Here is a 21,017-nt window from a genome sequence, read left to right as displayed (position 1 = left end):
ATGGCTATACTCATGACATGAGCAAGGTTGTAGCCTTTAACTATTCGCTTAGTACAATAAGTACAACAATATTTCTGGGCCAGCCAAGCCCCATTTGCTTTCATGTCTAGTGAAATCAGCTGAGAATTCCTGACACTTCACTTTATTCACGTTCTGTGCCCATAAAGGTCTTCAACTATTTAACCCACAACAGGCTTAAATCAAAAAATTCTATGGACCTCTGAGTAGGAGGCTCTCACCTTTTCATTGGCTTGGGTGAGCATTCCCTCTCCAGGTTGGAGGACGTGTGCTTCACGTGCATTGCATTATAGGAGGTGTGAGTATAGTCATTTTCATCGCTGTAGTCGGGACCAAGTAACGTCCGGGCCCAAGTTCCCATGTCATAAGGAGGAAGGGTTCCTCCAAATTCAGAGGGCAAAAATTCAGGGTGTATTAGCTGGTGAAGGCTGTTTAAATTGTTTCCATGCAGGAAAATCTGTAAAGAAAAAAATTATTAGCAATAAAAAAATCCAAAACATATGACCAAGTATTAAGCAATGACAAATTGGATGCATTGCCGGTGATCATGGTGTTTAAAGAGGCATTTATTTTGTGATTGTAGCTTAGTCTTCATAAAATGTTAATTTATGGCTCAGAAAGGGGGCTGAATTAATAGTCATTAAAAATGAAGTTTATGAACACATTTGGCCATGACCCAAAATTTACACATATAGCCATCTCCTAAATATCCTTGATGATGAAAGGAGTGGTGAGGCAGACCATGGGAACACCAGCCATGCCTGCATCCCCAGACTGCCCCATTCCCCAACCTGGGAACGCTGGCCCCAACCTCTTCATTCCTCTCAGGCCTTGACTGAGTCCTAGCTTCTTCCCAAATCTGTCCTCATGACACCTGCCCATTTTGATTCTCCCCACTCACCTCCATTAACTTTTCAGCATCTTGCTTCCCTATAGGGAGAGAATATCTAAATACATAGGAAAAGAGATAGTGTATTCTCACTTTTTAAAAAACTCTCCCTAGCACCAAGGTTGTGTGTGGGTACATGCTGGAAGCTCAATACATTCTTATTCAGTGGAGTTGAAAACCATGGCCTGAGAATTTATTGCAGGATATTTTTGCAGCAATTTCTCACTTTTTTCTGGCTTGGGGACCAATGCCCGAACAAGTTTGCATTCTGAACACATAATAGATAATGATGGGAGTTGGCCAAGCAAGAAAGAAACTCCCTCTCCTGTTACAATCATTTTCAGACAAGTCCGCAAAATGGAAATGCCATAGGAGATAATTATCATTGACTGACCACAATTTAGACATTGGGTCTGAAAGATGATTTAAAGTGCATGTGGGTAATGACATCAGCTCCTACACTTGCTTATGTTGCAGACATAAAGTAATTATGTCTGACACATAAGTTATACCCAAGTATAGGACCATCAATTCTACACACACACACACACACACACATGCGTGCGCACACACACACACCACAGTCAACCATGATGAAATATAAACGACATTTAAAAATACTTAGATATAGAGGAGAGATTCAAGATGGCGGCCGAGTAACAGCTTCCCTGCAACTGGGAACAGTGAGTCTGGGGAGACAAGACTCCAGGCATCTCTGGCCGGTGGGATCTGCCTATAATCATCCCTTTGAGGATACACGGAGCCAGCAAGGGACTTCTGGACCCCAAGAGGAGGACAAAAACGGTGGAAAACTGGCAAGTGATTACGTGTGTTCCATCAACCTAATCACGCTGGCAACCATAAGTACAAGCAGCAGTGAGACTGCAAACCAGAAAGGCCTTACCTGTGAACTGTTTTGGTGTTCCTGGACTTGGCACTCAGTTGAACTGCCTTGGGGAGAGATTGAGCAGGAGTGTGGAGAACTTTGGGCATTGTCTGGGGCCCCAGACTGAGCCACAGAGCTGGGTGCAGGAAGCCATTGTGAAAGAACTGCCCCAGCAAGCTCCACCCTCAGGGTCTCAGAGCAAGGATTGGGCGGGTCAAAGTAACCTACTGATTGAGCAGCCTAAAGGTGGGGACTGAGCTGCCTTACAGCCTTAATCCTTAGGGGCAGAGTGAGATGGTTTTGGCACACTGCAGCCTTGGGCTGTTGCTCTGGGTAGAGTGCCCGTGACGTCACAGCTCATAGCAACCTCAAACTCCTGGGCTTGGTGCTGCCCAGACCTCCATAAGAGCTGTGCAGTGACCCCCGACCAGTGACCCGCACCCACCAGGCCTCCGCATTCCCTGACCAGGAACTGCTGGAGCCACGCAACCCTGCGTCCTCCCTCCTGTGTCCTCCCAGCTTCCACACTAGCCCGTTCATCTGGACAGGGACTCTGGTAGCTGCATGCCCTTTAGAGCACTCCCTGCCTCTGTGCAGAGCTCTTCTCCTGGCCAGAGACTGCTGGAGCCTTGGGCTCTCTGTGCCAAAGTCACTGGGCACCTGGCACTCCCAGAACTGTGCGCACCACCCCCAGCCCTATTGCTGGATCCGGATGTGTCACAAACCGAAGCTGCTTCCACAACCAGAACTCCCTAGCTAGAGCAGCCCCAGAAGAACTACACAGGGTCACTCCCTACAAAGATCCAGCAACAATAGAGTGATCCCGCTGGGGTCTAATCTTGGAGAGACACCTCCCCAACTCTGAGTACAGCCAGAGGCAATGGTGAAAAACAATCATGAGGTGAAATCAACAGAAAAACTCTGGCAATATGAATAATCAGAGTAGATCAACTCCCCCAAGATTCAATGGGGGCAGAAACAGCACAAGACCCCAAGCACAAACAAATAGCTGAGATGTCAGAAATTGAATTCAGGATCTGGATAGCAAATAAGATCGAATTAGAATTTCAAAAGTTATCTCAAGAATTCAACAGATTCAAAGACCAAATGACCAAAGATTTTGACACATTGAGACAAGAAGTTGCATCCCTCAAAGATCTGAGAAACACAGCAGAATCCCTCAGTAACAGAATGGAGCAAGCAGAAGAAAGGATTTCTGACATTGAAGACAAAGCTTTCGAATGCTCCCAAACCCTCAAAGAAGAAGAGAAATGGAGAGCAAAAACAGACCACTCTCTCAGAGAGCTCTAGGATAATTTGAAGAAAACAAATATTCGTCTCATAGGGATCCCCGAAAGTGACGAAGTGGCTTCACAGGGCACAGAGTCTCTTCTCCATGAGATTATGAAGGAGAACTTTCCAGACATGCCAAGAGATTCCAAAATTCAGATAGCAGATAGTTTCACAACTCCAGCACGACTCAACCCAAATAAGACATCCTCCAGACACATCATAATCAATTTCACTAAAGTTAATATGAAGGAGAAAATTCTGAAAACTGCCAGACGAAAGAAAACCATTACCTACAAGGGGAAGAATATCAGAATAACTGCAGATCTCTCTGCTGAAACCTTTCAAGCTAGAAAAGGATGGTCATCGACTTTTAATCTCCTAAAACAAAATAACTTTCAACCCAGGATCCTGTACCCAGCTAAACTGAGCTTCATTTATGATGGAGAAATTAAATACTTCAATGACATTCACATGTTGAAGAAATTTGCCACAACTAAACCAGCTCTCCAGGATATTCTCAGACCTATCCTCCATAAAGGCCAGCATAGTCCCTTCTATACCAAATGGATAGTGATCAAAACAGCATGGTATTGGCACAAAAACAAAGAAGTAGATATCTGGAACAGAACAGAGAACCAAGAGATGAATCCAGCTACTTACCATTATTTGATCTTTGACAAGCCAATTAAAAACATTCAGTGGGGAAAAGATTCCCTATTTAACAAATGGTGCTGGGTGAACTGGCTGGCAACCTGTAGAAGACTGAAACTGGACCCACACCTTTCACCATTAACTAAGATAGACTCTCACTGGATAAAAGATTTAAACTTAAGACATGAAACTATAAAAATACTTGAAGAAAGTGTAGGGAAAACTTTTGAAGGAATCAGCCTGGGTGAATATTTTATGAGGAGGACTCCCCAGGCATTTGAAGCAGTATCAAAAATACACTACTGGGACCTGATCAAACTAAAAAGCTTCTGCACAGCCAAGAACATAGTGAGTAAAGCAAGCAGACAGCCCTCAGAATGGGAGAAAATATTTGCAGGTTATACCTCTGATAAAGGTCTAATAACCAGAATCCACAGAGAACTCAAATTTATTAGCAAGAAAAGAACACGTGACCCCATTTCAGGGTGGGCAAGGGACTTAAAGAGAAACTTCTCTAAAGAAGACCGACGCAAAATCTACAAACACATGAAAAAAAGCTCATCATCCTTAACCATCAGAGAAATGCAAATCAAAACTACTCTGAGATATCACCTAACCCCGGTAAGAGTAGCCCACATAACAAAATCCCAAAACCAGAAATGTTGGTGTCGATGTGGAGGAAAGGGCACACTTCTACACTGCTGGTGGGCACACTTCCACACTGCCCACTAATACGTTCCTTCTGGAAGGATGTTTGGAGAATACTTAGAGACCTAAAAATAGACCTGCCATTCGATCCTATAATTCCTTTACTAGGTTTATACCCAGAAGACCAAAAGTCACAATATAACAAAGACATCTGTACCAGAATTTTTATTGCAACCCAATTCATAATTGCTAAGTCATGGAAGAAGCCCAAGTGCCCATCGACCCACGAATGGACTAGCAAATTGTGGTAAATGTATACCATGGAATACTATGCAGCCTTAAAGAAAGATGGAGACTTTACCTCTTTCATGTTTACATGGATGGAGCTGGAACATATTCTTCTTAGCAAAGTATCTCAGGAATGGAAGAAAAAGTATCCAATGTACTCAGCCCTACCATGAGGCTAAATTATAGCTTTCACATGAAGACTGTAATCCAACCATAGCACAAGACTATGAGGAAAGGGCCAAGGAAGGGGAAGGGAGGGGGGAGGCTTTGGTGGAGGGAGGGTAATGGGTGGGGCCACATCTATGGTGCATCTTAGAATGGGTACAGGCGATTGCACTAATGTACACAGCTACGATTTAACAACAAAAAAAAAAATAAAAAATAAAATAAAAAAATAAAAATACTTAGATATAGGACCTCAATAATAAACACTTGCTACCTTGGTCTATTGTTATGATTTTAAATTATGATGTAATGGCATCATTTAAAGACAAAGGGGATAAGAAATGCTAATTCTTCAGAGGATTGCTGGGGTTCTCCAGAAAACAAAGTACATTTTCTAACATTAGTTCTGGGTATAAGAACTCTATTTTATTAAGAATTCTATCTTTTGAGGAAATTCACTTTTTCTGGCTTTTACAAAATTTCTCGAAGGGTGCTGTTATATTTGCAGCATGCAGGACCTAAATCCTGACCCTGGTGTTTGGAGAATACATGTGTACCCATCTCACCAACACATCTAGTTCTCCAAGGACAAAGGGGCTGTTGAGCCTGGTCTTGTCTTCAAGGGGCCTTGCTGAGGGGAGAAACACAGCAGGAGGCTGAACCCTCCACCTGTCTCTGTCCTATACTCAGAGCTCTCTAAACTTGCTCCTATGGCCTGGCAGCCAAGTGTCCATTGCAGGAAGAATTCCCACTGCCTTTGTTCTCAGTAGTAGTAGAATAAACACTGGAAAGCCTGAAGCCATGTTGAGAACAGTCTAGAACACTGATTTTCAAATGGTGAGCTGCAAAATGTTTAAACATCATTAATTAAATTATTTTTGAAAGTTCAAAGCACAGTAAGTACATTTTTGTTTTTTTCTTTTTTGTTTTGATCAACATAATTTAAGTGTGCTGCAGAAGTTTAACTATAGGTTCTAGTGTACCAGGAGATAAAGAAGGTTGAAAAACACTGGGAACATTTCTCTGTCCTGAGTCCCATATGAACTAGCCCGAGCCCCAGATGAACTGCAAATATGCAGAATGTCTCTGCCTCCCGATGCTGGTGAGTTCTAATTCCTGCTGCACTTATTTGGGGATGGGGAATAACGCCTCCCAAGCCCGAGTGTTGCCTTGGACCTGCAAGGGGAGTTAGGAAACATGAGGGTGTGTCTGGGAGTTCCCTCACATCATCAGTCCCTTCTGGATACTCAGAGCTCATCCCCTGACCTCAGGGCATATGTAAGGTGCTGTAAAAGTGACCCTGGCCAGGAGGTACTTGCAATCGGAAAGCCTAAAAGAAAAGACCTCAGCATTATTCATAATAGCCAGTATGTGGATGCAACCTAAATGCCCATCCATAGACGACTAGATAAAGAAAGCATGGTGTGTATACACAATGGAATACTACTCAGCCTTAAAGAAAAATGAAGCCCTGTCATTTTTTATAATGAAGATGAATGTGGAGAACATTATGTGAAGCAAAATAAGCCGGAGACACCAAAACAAATAGTGCATGACCTCACTTACATGTGTAATCCAAGTAAGCTGCACTCATAGAAGAGAGAAAGGCGGTTGCCCAAGTGCAGGGAAGAGGGGGGAATTGGAGTGGTGTCGGTCAGAGGCTACAAAGTTTAGCTCAAGTGGGATGAATAAATTCTGGAGATCTAATGTTCAGCATGGACTATAGTTCATCATACTGTATTGTCTACTTAAAACTTCCCAGGAGAGAAGATCTTAAGTGTTCTCACCACACACACACACACACACACACACACATAACTACAAGTATGTGAGGTAACGGGTGGATGTGTTAATTAGTTTGATTATGACAATCATTTCACAATGCACATGTATATAAAAACATTACATGGTGCATCTTAAGTATATGCAAGTTTTATTTGTCAAGTATACCTTGATAATGTTGGGGGGAAAAGAAAAGGGAGCTAAATGATAAAAAAGAATCAAAGCCACCATGTCTCTACTACATGAACAGCGTCATGCTAGACCCTTTCATATGCTGTCTCATTAAATTACCCCGACAAATACTTTGAGATGCGCGTGTTCGTTTCCTCATTTTGTAAATGAGGAAATGGAGATGCAGAGTGGTTAAGGAATATTCAGTTGCTCAGCTAGTCAGAATCCCATGAAGCCCAGCTCTGATGATTAGAGGAAGCTGGCTTCACAAATGCTACCAAGTGATGTGACTCAGATTTAAAAAGCCTTCCTCATAAGAGCATTATTATTCCCAGCCTTACAGGTGATAGAGCTAGTAGTTATTGCCCCAAAGTCATGGGAGCATAAAAAATTACAAACATTCTTTATAGGGATAGTACACTTGCAGGACAAAAATCCTAGCTATTAACATATTCCATGAACAGGAAGCAGCTGGATCCAGTATTTCCCATGAGCATTTAAAATAAAATGGACATCTGGTCCTTGCATGCCTTCAAAGTTTCCTTCAGTTTGTCACTGGAACTCTGCAAGTAACCCGGTTCTGCTGAATTATTGATTAGATCCAGGCCATTTGCAAACTCCAGCTGACATTCAGAGGCTGCAGAAAAACCTCTGTGAAAGATAAGGACAGAGAGAAGAAAAAACAAAATAGGAAAGATGGAGAAAGCAAGAGGGAGCCGGTCACCGTCATTGTCCCTGGCACAATTTGGCATTTGGAATTTACCCGTTTCCTGGTCTTGTCTTTGAGGAATGGCTTGATAAGCGTGTACAGGGCATGAATGTACCAGGGCTGGTTGACAAAGTGGACTCCTCCAAAGCGGGCAGGAAAGCTGTCCTGGGATGGAGAGAGAAACAAACGCATAGCAATTAGTAAGCACCAGAGGTTAGACTGAGCCAGCAGGACCAAACCCCAAAGAACAGCCCGTTTCTTCTGCTGGTAGACGCTCTGGGTTCATGGTGGGAAACACACTTCCAAACTAAGTTTCTGGTACGCCCCTTGCCTCTCTTGTCTCCTTTTGACTTCACAACTTAAAAGTCGTGCACAGAGGCCAGGCCTGTCCTGACCTCCTACCTGGCCAGCGTGCAGCTGGAGTGAGGGGGTCTGAGTTCTTTGTGGCGTTGGGTGACCACCCCATCAGTTCTCACAGGCTCTGAACACACATCTCTCTCTACCCCCATTCCCAGTCCTCCCCCTCCACCCTCTGCACCGGTATTATCATGACAATGGCTAGGTGGGAAGTGGTTGCAAAAGTATTTCAAGGAGTCTTAGGAGATGGGGCTGTGTGGAATCAACTAAGGTCTAAGGATGTTTGCCCACACACTTTTCCACAGCTGGCAGCACTGACTCTTATGTCACCCAGGGCGCACAGTGGGTCCCAAGGAAAGGACACGTGTTGGTTGATGGGCTTGTTGACCATCCCCAGAGTGGGGGAACATGAACTTCCTTTTCTGAAGACCAACACGTGTTATAATATCAGGAAGTAAGAGCTTTTTAAAAAATCATTCCAATGTTAAAATTCAAATCAGGGAATTGGAATCTCTGTCAGCTTATGTTTTAGATGCTGGGAAACTATATCAGTGCTAATTAGACTTACAGAACAAGGGGCCTGGCCACAAAGTCGGAGCTAGTCCCACATGTCTAGGTCCTGAGATCTGATCAATGGCTTCGGCAGCTCGGGTTCATCTCCGTTAACAGAATTAAAAGAGAACAAGCATCCAACGGTGAAGTAAACTGCCAAGTTTGCCATCAATCAATTTCATTGCAACAAACATCTTTGCAAGATGTTAGCCAGATCAGGTAGAAGAGGAGGGAGCCTGCTGCCTGAGCAGCAGAGCAAGCAGCTTCCTGTTCCCTGTGGGTTTATAAAATGCCCTGCCTGGGTCTTTTTTAGTAACAAGGAAAAGGGGTTATTAACTTTTTTTGAGAACCTTTTGAGTCTATAGGATCCCCAGGCGTCTTCTGCACCAAGACCTAGTTTCCGACACAAGTACATGGAACTGTGCTTAAGGGTTGACATTTGAAAAACTTAAAAATAATTTTTGCCTCTCTCTAGACATTTTACTGAATAGAAATAAGTTAAGTATTTTGAAGGCTAAACTGGACAACTTATTTTTTGTTGGGCTTCTCTTATTTTTATTTTTATTTTTTTTAGTTGCTGGCCAGGGCTGGGTTTGAACCCGCCACCTCCGACATATGGGGCCGGCGCCCTACCCCTTTGAGCCACAGGCACTGCCCTATTTTTTATTTTATTTTTTTTTATTCTTTTTGGGCCTCTCTTATTTTTTAAAACTTAATGGAATGACCAAGTACAGGCGTGGAGAGATTATTTATACTAATTTGTACTATTATAAATCTAATTCTAGAAATGTAAAAGCTCTTAATGAGGATATCTTTTTTATTTTGGGTATAGTTCAAGCTCTAAAAGTCCTTTGTTTCTTTAAATAAAAAATAAAAAGAAATGAACAACAAAACCCCAGACCATTCCGTGAAGTTTTTTCTTTGCAGTAAGTGCTATGCACTACCCTCATTCTCTTTGGCCCCTTTGCCATCTTATTCAGAAGTATAATTCTTTACATTAACACTAACTGTGGGCGCTGAGAGGCTATAGCAAAAGAGTAAGGGCAAAGCCTGTATTTATAAAATGGGGACTTTGCTATCTTTTTTTAGTAGGACCAATAAGAGCAATATGAGAGTCCTACGTCTATTGATGCCCTGTCATGTAATACATTTCTGGTCATAAAATAGAAGAAAATTCTAAATGATACTTGAGAGACAATGGGACAAAACCACAAAATATGAACCCTTTAAAAATATCTAGAGATGCTTAGTATTTGTGTGTGAAACCTCAATCATCAAAGTCGCCAAAAACTTGTCTTCCAAAAGAAAACATTACAGAGCTGAGACCCTGCCCTTTCTCCCTAGCTGCTCCGGCTGAAGAGTCTGCCAGATTGAAGGTGTGGGCTTTTATTGCTCTCACTCAGCCAGCCAGGGATGTGTGCAGACAAACACATGTAAAGCCTGTGCCTGGGAGGTTCTGGCTTGCAGTAGACTAGAAACAGAATCACTCTTTTTCATATGCCTTCTATAAAATTTAAATGGCAGGCCCTCCTGTCAAATAAAGGCAATATGCCCATGTTCTGGTTATTCCTGAATGAGCTCAGCCATGTCATTGATAATGGTGTGTGAGTGTGTGTGTGTGCGTGCAAGTGTGTGTGTGTGCGTGTGTGTGTGTGTGTTGTGCACAGGGAAAAGTAAGGGACAGAAAAATTGGCAAACGGAACCCTGTTACGGTTCACACCTTATTGCTGGTCACCTTTGCCTGATCATATTAGTTAATTGCAGACACAGGGGAAGTTGTCAGTCCCACAGAAGTCTCCCGAGACCTTCAGGGGTCCACCACCCTCATAGAAGTGCATTTTTAAGGAGCAGCTAGAACAGACATCTCTCAAGATGGCAGGCCCTGATTCCATGAGACTATGTCTTTCAGAGTTCCTAGAGAATAAAGAGTTTGTACCAAGACATATCCTGAGTTCAAGAAAATCCCATTAATTCTATACATTTTATACATTTATCAATAAAATATAACATCACTTCAAATTGTAAACATATTTCAATCATAAAATGTCTGCTTCCCCATTTTATTTAAAAATAATTTTCTTTATTATAAAAAAATGCACAATCTGGAAAAGTAAAAAAAAAAAAAAACATTTTATTTTGAAAATTAGAAAATACAAGAGTTTTTTAAAAAGAAAAATCGGGCGGTGCCTGTGGCTCAAGGAGTAGGGCGCCAGCCCCATATACTGGGGGTGCTGGGTTCAAGCGCAGCCCCAGCCAAAACTACAAATAAATACATAAATAAATAAATAAATAAAATAAAAAAGAAAAAGAAAAATCACCTATAATCCCACTGCAAAGACATATTCTTACTACTTCCTATCATTTAGGGTGGGTTACATAATGTCATAGTAACTAATAGCCCCTGCTTTTTTTTATCATTTAAAATGATTGCGATTGATTCCTTGCATATACTAAATGTCGTGTTTGATTTTTGTTCTTCCTGGCTTGATTTCTTGCTCACACTAATGTTTCTGCTCTTCAGCCAGGAATGCAGCCTGCCCCGTCTGGAACAGTGCTGCTTGCCACAGCCCAGGGAAACGACTTGGAAAAATCACACCTTAGCTCTTAAAGTTGGTGTCACTTTAAGTGACATGCTTTATCTGTCACATGTTATAGGTCAAACACATGCCTGAATTTCAGGCCCTCAGGAAGTAAAATTCTACCACATGCCCAGTAAGAGAACTAAATGTCGTGATGAACAGCACCAGGGTTACCCAACTCTGCTAACCTGTCACTTCTTGTCCCTTCCATCCTTTCTCAGTGAGACCATATTTGAAAAGAAAATTAGACTTAACAACTATTCATTGATATGATCCAATATGTCTGATTTCACATATTGAATAATACAATATAGAATTTACAGAATAGTGGGGAAAACCAAAACCCATAGTTATTTGATGTGTTTAGTGTCTTTAACTCTTTCCTAAAACATTAGTTCATGCCTTGCATCTCTTCAATTCAGCACACATTCATGGGTGTCCGCTACATGACAAGCACCGTGTTTGCCAAAAACTGCAACTGAGCAAGGTGCTCTGTGATTTTGACCCTTTCCTGCTTCTCTAACCTGAGTTCTGTCCATGCCCTGTGTTACTGGGGTCAACAACTTTCCTTTTGCTGGGATCTCAATGTGAAGTTACGATCTCTCAACGAGTAAAGACCTTAAATGTAGATAAGGAGATGTGCTTTGCATTTTCTGCAACTTACTATTTGATTCATAGTTCCATTTAGTTCACAGGTTCAAACTCCTCAGAACAGAAAGAGTTGTGGTAAGCTTACTCTCAGTTGTGTGAGAGTAAAGTCCAGTTGGGTGTAGCCAACTTTACTCAATTTTTAGACTCCTTCTTTAAGATTGATTCATTCTCTTCTTCTGATTATGTATGTTTTTTTAATTCAAAACACATCACTCTCAGAAAAATTGAAATCGAGTTAAACTTCCTAAACATGATTTTAAAATATCTGCCCCAAATCTACATATAATGTTACACTTTATGATAAGAAAGTGAATACTTTTCCCTACGATCTTATTCAACACAACACTAGAGCTCCAGCCATAGCAATAAGACCCAAAAGGAAATAAAATGCTCACAGATTAAAAGGGAGGAAACAAAACTTGTCTTGATTTGCAAATAATGTGATTACCTAAAATTAATCAATAAATTTATCAATGTTGTAGGATATAAGATAAACATAAAAAATTAATTGTTTCTTTATACTAACAATAAACATGAAGAAACCAAAATTAAAAATACATTGTCATCTATACCTGCTCAGGATGTTAAATACTTACATGTAAATCTAACAAAACACATTCAGAATTTGTATGCTAATGAAAAAAATTTAAAAAGATCTAAATAAATGGAGAGATATATCATGTTTGTGGATTGTAAGACAACATAATATATATGTTGTTCTCCTCAAATTAAATTACAGGTTTAAGGCAATGTTTTAAAAAACTAAGTAAGATTTTTTTTTTTGCTAGTATTGGGTAGAATTATTCTAAAAATTGTATGGAAATAAAATAATAGTTAAAACAACTTTGAAAAAGGATAAAGTAGAAGGTGATTAGGGATAGCAAGGGGCTACAGGGAATTGAGAGAAACATCTGGCCTCCTAGGTAAGAAAGTTAAGGGTGCCCTGAAGCGAAGTGTTTCTGTCTTGACTCATTAACCAAGTCCATAAATACAGTTTCCAGCTGCTAACACGAAGCTGGGCAATATAGTTACAGTTTCAGAACAACGCACACTGCAAATGCCACACACATCACAATACTAATGTTGCCACTATTACAATTATCAAGAAAATAGCAGGTAGCAATCATGGCTGCCTGTGGCTCAAAGGAGTAGGGCACTGTCCCCATATGCCAGAGGTGGTGGGTTCAAACCCAGCCCTGGCCAACAACTGCAAAATAAATAAATAAATAAATAAAATAAAAAAGGAAAGGATATGGGCACAGGTGGCAACTGAGGTCATCTGTAACCAATGAGAAGTAGACAGGAAGACCTAAGGTCCCAGGGGGCCCAATGGAAAGCTTTATAGGTAATTATAGGGGGAGCCGAGATAAGATACTTACACTGAGTGCTGTGTACTATGTTTGGGACAGCGGCTCCTCTCACTTGTGAAGGGGACCCTTTTCCACTCTCTCTGGAACAGTCTATCCTTTAAATAAACTTTGCTTCTCCGCCTCCGCACAGGAGAGCCTGGCTGTTTTATTTTCCTTCCCTTTTTACTTTGCTTTCGCTTTAACTCAGGCAAACTTGCTTGTTCTGCTGAGTGATTCGACCAGAGCTACAAGACAGCTTGAGGGTCCTAAAGACCCCTGACAGAAGGAAAAATTCTACTAAATTTCAAGGCTTATTATATAGTAACAGGGGAGGAAAAGGTGTACAGATCAAGGAAACAGAATACAGAACCCAGATGTGCTAAACTGATTTTTAACTAAGGCACAAAAGCATTTCAGTGGAGGAAAGATGCTTTTCAACAGACAGTGCTGGAGCAATTGCACATCTCTGGGTAAAAAAAGTGAACCTGACAAACCTCCCATCTCTTACAAAAATTAAAATGGATCATGCACTTAAATGTAATGAAACTTTAAAAAATATATGGGAGGCAACCTACAAAATCTAGAACTAGGCAAAGGATTCTTAGATTTGACTGCAAAAGTATAATCTATAACATGAACAAAAACTAATAAATTGGATACAGTAAAAATGAAAAGCTAGTGCTCTGTGACAGGTCATGTGAAGTGGATGAAAAGAGAGAGCACAGACTGGGGGAAATATTTGCAAACTACATACTCAGCAGAGGGCTAGTACCTAGAACATGTGGTGAGCTCTCAAACACAACAGGAGGAAAACAGGCAGAATCTAACCAGAATATGGGCAGAAGACCCAAAGGGACATTTTACTGAGCAAAATATACAGGTGTCAAATAAGCCTATGAGCAGACATTCCACATCGTTAATTCATTAGTGAAATATACATTAAAACCACAATGAAATATCATACCACAAACCCATGAGAAGGGCTTACAAACCTCCAGATACTGGTGAGCATGTGGAGAAACTCTCATCATTCATATTACTCATTTACTGATGGTCAGAATGCAAGATGCTACAGCCACTCTGGAAGTCAATGTGGCAGTTGGCAGTTTTCTTAAAAAACTAAACATGAAACTACCATATGACCCAGCCATTATCCCCTGAAAATCTATCTCAAGAAATGAAAACTTACTATTCACCCCAAAATTGATACACAGATGTTTATAGCAGCTCTGTTTGTAATTTCTAAAAAGTGGAAACAACCCACATGCCCTTCCTTCAATAAGCAAATGGTTACATAACCTAGTGTGTGGATATCATGGAATACTATTCAGCAATGAAAAGGAACAATTGGTATATGTAGAATTGGGGGGTGAATGGTGAGTGAAAAAAGCAAATTCCAAAGGGTTACCGTATAATTCCGTTCATGTTACAGTTTTAAAATGACACAATTACAGAAAAAGAACAGATTGGTGGCTGCCAGGAGTTAAGGAGTGGGTAGGGCTGAGGGGAGTAGCATGGTAAGAAAGGTATTGTCACTTGGTGATGGGATGTTCTGCATCTTGAAAAATGAAAGAAGGATGTTTTTTTATGTCTTACTAGGGATGTTAAAAGAACAAACAAAAATGCTAGGTGTGGTGGCTCACACCTGTAATCCTAGCACCTCTGGTAGGCTAAGGCAGGAAGATCCTTTGTGCTTAGGAGTTTGAGGTCACTGTGAGCAAGAGCAAGACCCCATCTCTACCAAAAATAGAAAAAAAATTAGCTGGGCATTGTGGCACGCACCCGTAATCCCAGGTATTTGGGAGGCTGAATCAGGAAGATCACTTGAGCCCAGGAGTTTGAGGTTGCTGTGAGCTAGGCTGAGCCGCAGCACTCTAGCCTGGGCAAGAGTGAGACTCTGTCTCAAAAAACAAACAAACAAAAAGTGTCATGGCAAACTGTAAGATACAAGATACATTTCAGGACATTCTGTCCAAGGGGCTCTTTATTTGGCAGGGACAGTGTTAAGTGACTCTTGCAATGCAAACGCACTGAATGTTTTAGTGAGCACTTCATGCTTGGTGTTCACACTGGCAGTCTGCAAGCACAGGCTTGTGTTGTGTTGGGTCAGAGTTTAGGAGCAACACAATCCCGGCAAGCGTCTTTCCTCGTCCATCAGAGACAGATTTTACTGGTGGCAGTTGGCTCAGTTGGCTAACGAAGCACTTACTAGTGCTGCTTTCTAAGATTTGTAATGCCCGCAGCTCATGTGCTAAATAACAGGCTCCATGTGCACCTGCACCCGGGACAGCTCTGCCTCGGGAGCTTCCTTCACCTGGGATGCCCACACTCCCTTCTGTGCTCCCCTGGTCCCCCTGCTCTGACGGGAAAACTAGAACAGGGCCACTCACAGTTGCTAATGCAGTGAACTCCTCTTCCTACTAAGAATTCTCTGGAAAAGGGTCTCAAGAAGAACAAAGATGAATAAATGGGATTTAATTAAGCTAAAAAGCTTCTGCACAGCTCAGGACACAACAATGAAAGCAAACAGACAACCTTCAGAAGGGGAAAAGATATTTGGATGTTAGGAATCTGACAAAGGGCTGATAACCAGCACCCTTCAAATCAATCAACAAAACAGGCAGAAAAAAAGAGAGAGGGTGACACAGCAGCTGGCCTTTGAACCTTCTGCCTCTTCCCCTTTGGGCCAAGGAAGGCTGCCCTCAGCGTTTGGCCGGCGCACCTGCTCACTGATATAACTGCATGAGTGGATTTGCAGGGGCTGTAAGCACATAGCAGGAAATCAGACTTTATCTATTCAGTTCATTTTCGTCCCACCCATGACACCGATTTCCCACATCAAAGCAGGCACATGAAAACATTTCAGCAGCAGGTATGGGCTTCATCGATGCAAAAGAGATGATTAAAAATGCTCCACCTATTTTATGGTGATGAGTTTCTCTCATACTACATGAAGGTATTGGTTTGGAAGTGACACCTTCTCCCACCATTTGCAAGAAAATGGAAAGTTCATGACCTAACAGGTACATGGCAAAGGCTTTTCAGATCGTATCCGTAGCGAGCATGAGAGAAGAGAGTGTGTTCCCTCGGGAGGAAGCTGGGCAGCTGCACACCATCCCGACAGGCAACGGATTTTCTCAGAACACAAGCTCCTAGAAGGCACTGTTGACGCCTGAGATGCTACACCAACCCTGTATTCTCTTGAGGTTCAGAGGGCCTTGGATATATTCTGCAGGGTTAGCTAGAAGATAAAGTTTTCTCTAGAGACTCTCGAACAGTTCTAATGCTTTGGCAATTTTCCTAACCATATGCAACAAAAATTACCTTCTACCAAATTGGTCCAGACCAGCACATCAAGCACATAACATCTCCTAGCTGCCACCTGAACAGTATCCCTTGACCACCCCTTTTATTTGAGGTCAGACAATTAAGTTCACAAACTCATCTAGAAAAAGTGCTACATTGCTGCCCTTCAGGTGCATTGCTGAATATCACGATGGTCACATTCAAAGCTGTGCACGGATGCCAGCACCTAGTCCACTCTTCAAAGCAATGTTGGAACTCTTTTTCTAGAATGATCATCAGAGCTGTCATGATAGGAAGGTCCAACAACCAAGTATGAAAACTCGTTCTAGAAAAAGTGTTTCGAAGGGTGGACTCAGGGCTGGGTGCACATCTTCCCCAGGGAAGTACTTCAGAGGTGACCATGGTAACATTCAACAGTGAGGTATGTAGCACTTTTTCCAGGATGAATTCACAAACTTAATTTATCAGGCCTCATAGTCAGCCTTCAATCAGTTCATGGTCCAGTGACAGAGACACAGAGAAAGGACAATGCCTTGTTTGAGGAAAAAGCACAAGATTCAGGGTTTAGATTCTGTGATTTATGGGAGTTCCTTAGGGTACAGCTAGCAAACAGCTTAGCCAGAAAGATCAGGGGAAGGCTGGATGTCCTGCAGAAGCCAAATAAAATAGCTGTATATAAAAGAGCTAGCAAAATATTTGGTTATGGAGAAATATATGGGAGTATGCTGGACGATCTTCAAGGGTTGATCTGCCCCCAGGAGTTCCTATATTTTATTTAGTCCCACTTTTTTTTCTAAGATTAAGCTTATGGATGACCTCTATTAAAAAAAAAAAGTAAAAGAAGGGAGGGAGGAAAATAAATATATGGAAACTCATCTTGTTGTGCATACCTGTCAAATTCCTGCCAAGAACAAAACTAGAGACACAGATCTACGGAACAGAATAGAAAATGTAGAGACGAAACCAGCCTCATGTCACCATCTGGTCTTCCATAAACCAGACAAAAGCACACACTGGGGAAAAGAGTCCCTGTTCAACAAATGGTGCTGGGAGAACTGGCTAGCCATGTGTGGAAGACTGAAACTGGACCCTCACCTTTTACCACTTACACAAATTGACTCATCATGGATAAACTATTTAAATCTATGTCAGGAAACCATAAAATTCCTGAAAGAAAGCATGAGAAAAACTCTTGATGATATCAACCTGCAGAAAAATTTTATGAAGAACACTCATTGGCAGTCTCAAGAACACCAAAAAAAAAAAAAAATAATAATAATAAATGGAATTTAATTAAGCTAAAAAGCTTCTGAACAGCTCAGGACACAACAATGAAAGCAAACAGACAACCTTCAGAATGGGAAAGATATTTAGATGTTATGAATCTGACGAAGAGTTGATAACCTGAACCTACAGGGAACTCAAATTAATCAACAAAAAAGAGCAAATAATCCCATTTATAAGTGGGCAAGAGATACAAACAGACCTTCTCTGAAGAAGACAGATGAATGGCCAAAAAACACATGAAAAAAATGTTAGTCATCCCTAATCATCAGAGAAATGAAAATGAAAAACACCTGAGATATCACCTAACCTCCAGTGAGAACAGCCCCCTTTACAAAGTCCCAAAGTTGCAGATGCTGGCACAGATGTGCAGAAAAGGGAACACTTTTATGCTGCTGGGGGATTGCAAACTAATACAACCTCTTTGGAAAGAAGTATGGGGAATCCTCAAAGAGCTAAAAGTAGACCTTCCATTTGATCCTGCAATCCCATTACTAAGTATCTACCTAGAAAAAGAAGAAGAAAAACAAAAACATTTTACCATAAGGACACTTGCACTGGAATGTTTATCGCAGCTCAATTCATAATTGCTAAGACATGAAATCAACCCAGTGCTCATCTACACATGAATGGATTAATAAACTGTGGCATATGTATATCATGGAATACTTACTACTGTTCAGCCCTAAAAAGGTAGAGACTTTACATCTTTTGTATTTACCTGGATGAAGTTGAAGCATATTCGTAGTAAAGTATCACAAGAACAGAACAAGTAAAGTATCCAATGTACTCAAAATTAACATGAAACCAGTAGATGAACTAGTACACACCCATACAAAAGAAAAATACAATTAAACTCAAGTGGGGGTCCGGGGAAGAGGTGGGGGCAGAGGGAAGGAGGGAGAGGGATTAGTGTGCTTCTACCTAACAGGCACAATGCAAGGGTATAGGGCACGCCTCTTGGGTGAAGGGCACAACTACAACTTGGACTCTACCTAAAAAACGCAAACAATGTAACCTAAGTCTCTGCACCCTCATATTAATCTGAAGTTTAAAAAAAGAGGAACTGTGCCATGCCATCTTCCAAGGCCCCCATCTTGCTACCTAGAATCAATAAACAATAACTTTTGCACATTTTAAATGAATATTTTATATAAAATGCATATTTTATATAAACAATTTTCTGCCAAGACAATGGATAATGTTACTATACGTTTAAAGAATATATTGATTACACTGTTATCTGCCTCATTTCCTGGGAGAAAATCCTTCAAGTATCAAGAAAACAAAAATAATCTCAATGGCTTCTTTTACTTCCTACTTAATGAGCTTCAATTAGGAGAACTGCACCCTTTCCTGGCTCTGGCCATCCCACTCCTGGCCAAGCAAGATGACCAAGCAGGTGACTGCTACTGGGGTTGCAAGGAGAGAAAGATAGAATCAAAATCTGTCTGGCCTGGTCAGGCTAAGTCAGCAGAGATGAACTCAAGCACTGAAACTTAATGAGTCATAAAAGTCACTTCCAGCTTCTCTAACCACAGTGACTTCAAAAGGGTTTATATTTGACTATTAAATAGCAAATACATTATGTTTAGTACACAATCCTTTATCCTCATTCAACTTTCCCTCGGGGACCCTAAGTGGTTAATAAATGATTGTTGCTTGTTATTTAAAAGCCAATTCATGGAGAAACCCAGATCGCTTGAATCTCTGATTTGCAGAGGAAATCAATGCCAGAAGCGGCAGTGTTCTTCATGGGATCCAGAGGGCCAATTAGTGCTTCAACTCACAAATCACGGTGTCCCTTGGAGAAGGAAGTGGGATAGAAGAAAGTCACTCAAAACACTTTTGGCAAATGTTAAACTTTTAATCACATAAATATCTTTGGTCTCTAATCAAGTTTGCAATAAATGCATGTAGTAACACACATTTTCAAGTCTTAATTTAAGAGAAAATATTAAAATAGATAAAGATAATTTAAAAACTAAGAATTACTGGACGCTTGTGTGCATTCGGAACTGTGTTAAGTACTTTCATGTGTGTCATCTCGTGTAACATTCATGACAGAGTGAGGTAGGTATCAGTATTATATGATCCATACCACATGCACCCACCTTTACAGATGAAGAAACAGCTTTGCCTAGAATTAAAAATTTGTCCAAGTGTACACACCACTTAAGAGGGTGAGTAGAATTTGAATCCAGATCTGTTAGACCTTATGGCCTAAACTCTCATCTCTCTACTAGATCTCTCTACAATTGGCCCATTTGAACTAAAAACTGGTAATATTTGGACTGTTGACCATCTTCCTGTGGGCTTTTAAGCACACACATGTGTACTGATTCAGATAAAACAATGAACATTCCATTAAGCATACATCTCAAATACCAATTAAAATTCCTATTCTTGTTTAAGCTGCACGTGCTTGACGTGACTTTGACAAGGGACCATGGTTCGAAAGGGCTGTCATCTAAAGAGAGTTAAAGTTGTTATTAGAATAGAATGAACAAGCATTCTTAGTAAGCCCTCTTAAAGATAAACCCATGTTTCTCTATATTGGTCCTCCCTAAGGGGAAATCATTGTATGTACAATAGTATAGATGCATTCATTTTAACATTGCTTAGTCTGTAAAATATTTGAGTCAGCTGTGAACTTCCATCTATTTGAGTATATTCCATGGTCGAATCACTAAATATACACTGCTACGTCATGTCGGACACAGGCAGTAGTCCAGCTCCAAAATGATTGTAGAGAGGTTTCTATCAAGATAGGGGTAGGCAAAGCCATGAAATTCACTTGTGATACTGTCCTTCCCCGTTGCCATGAAGATGGTGGCGTTTACCAACACTTACTCCCTCTTTCCAGGAGTGAGGCTAAGCTACATTTCCCTCTAGGTAAGACCATATGACCAAGCTCCAGAGCAGGGTTTTTCAAACTTTTTTTAATCTCAGGGCACACTTAAAACTATAGTTACACGTCCATGGCACACTGAGAGTATGTTGATTGACAAAAAGAGTTAAAAAATAATAAAATAGAGAAGAATATACTCACTGTGCTTTGAACTTCTTTCAAAAATAATTTAATTGATGATCTTTAAACATTTTCATGGTATACCTAAGATCCTCTTACAGCACACTGGTTGAAAATCACTGCTCTAGAGAATGGAATGTAGATGGAAGTAAGGTCCACCACTTTCAGATCCAGACATAAAATAGCCATAAATCTTTCACTTTGTCCCTTTCTCCTTGTCTCTGTGGTTGGAAGTGAAGGCTTCTGAGGCCCTAGAACAGTGGTTCTCAACCTGCGGGTTGCAACCCACAGGAACTGTATTAAGGGGCCGCAGCTTTAGGAAGATTGAGAACCATTGCCCTAGAATAAGGCAGAGCCGTAGAACAGGTGTCCCATCCCAGGAGACACTCAGTGTTGGAAACTCATGCC

General features: G+C 41.1%; 1 protein-coding gene across 1 annotated transcript in view; it reads right to left on the bottom strand.

Moving 5' to 3' along the window:
* The window catches only part of CLVS1 (clavesin 1), a 185,585-nt gene that overhangs the window by 30,693 nt on the left and 133,875 nt on the right, over window positions 1–21,017 (bottom strand). The window contains exons 4-5 of the mRNA XM_053558400.1: window positions 7,555–7,665; window positions 240–475 (exon numbers count right to left, since the gene is read on the bottom strand). Coding sequence (XP_053414375.1) covers window positions 240–475; window positions 7,555–7,665 — 347 coding nt within the window. The remainder of the gene's footprint in view (window positions 1–239; window positions 476–7,554; window positions 7,666–21,017) is intronic.

Source organism: Nycticebus coucang, chromosome 13 (assembly GCF_027406575.1).
Source record: "Nycticebus coucang isolate mNycCou1 chromosome 13, mNycCou1.pri, whole genome shotgun sequence".
Classification (NCBI taxonomy): domain Eukaryota; kingdom Metazoa; phylum Chordata; class Mammalia; order Primates; family Lorisidae; genus Nycticebus; species Nycticebus coucang.
Note: the sequence above shows the minus strand (reverse complement) of the source record. Positions and strands in the feature narration are given on the sequence as shown.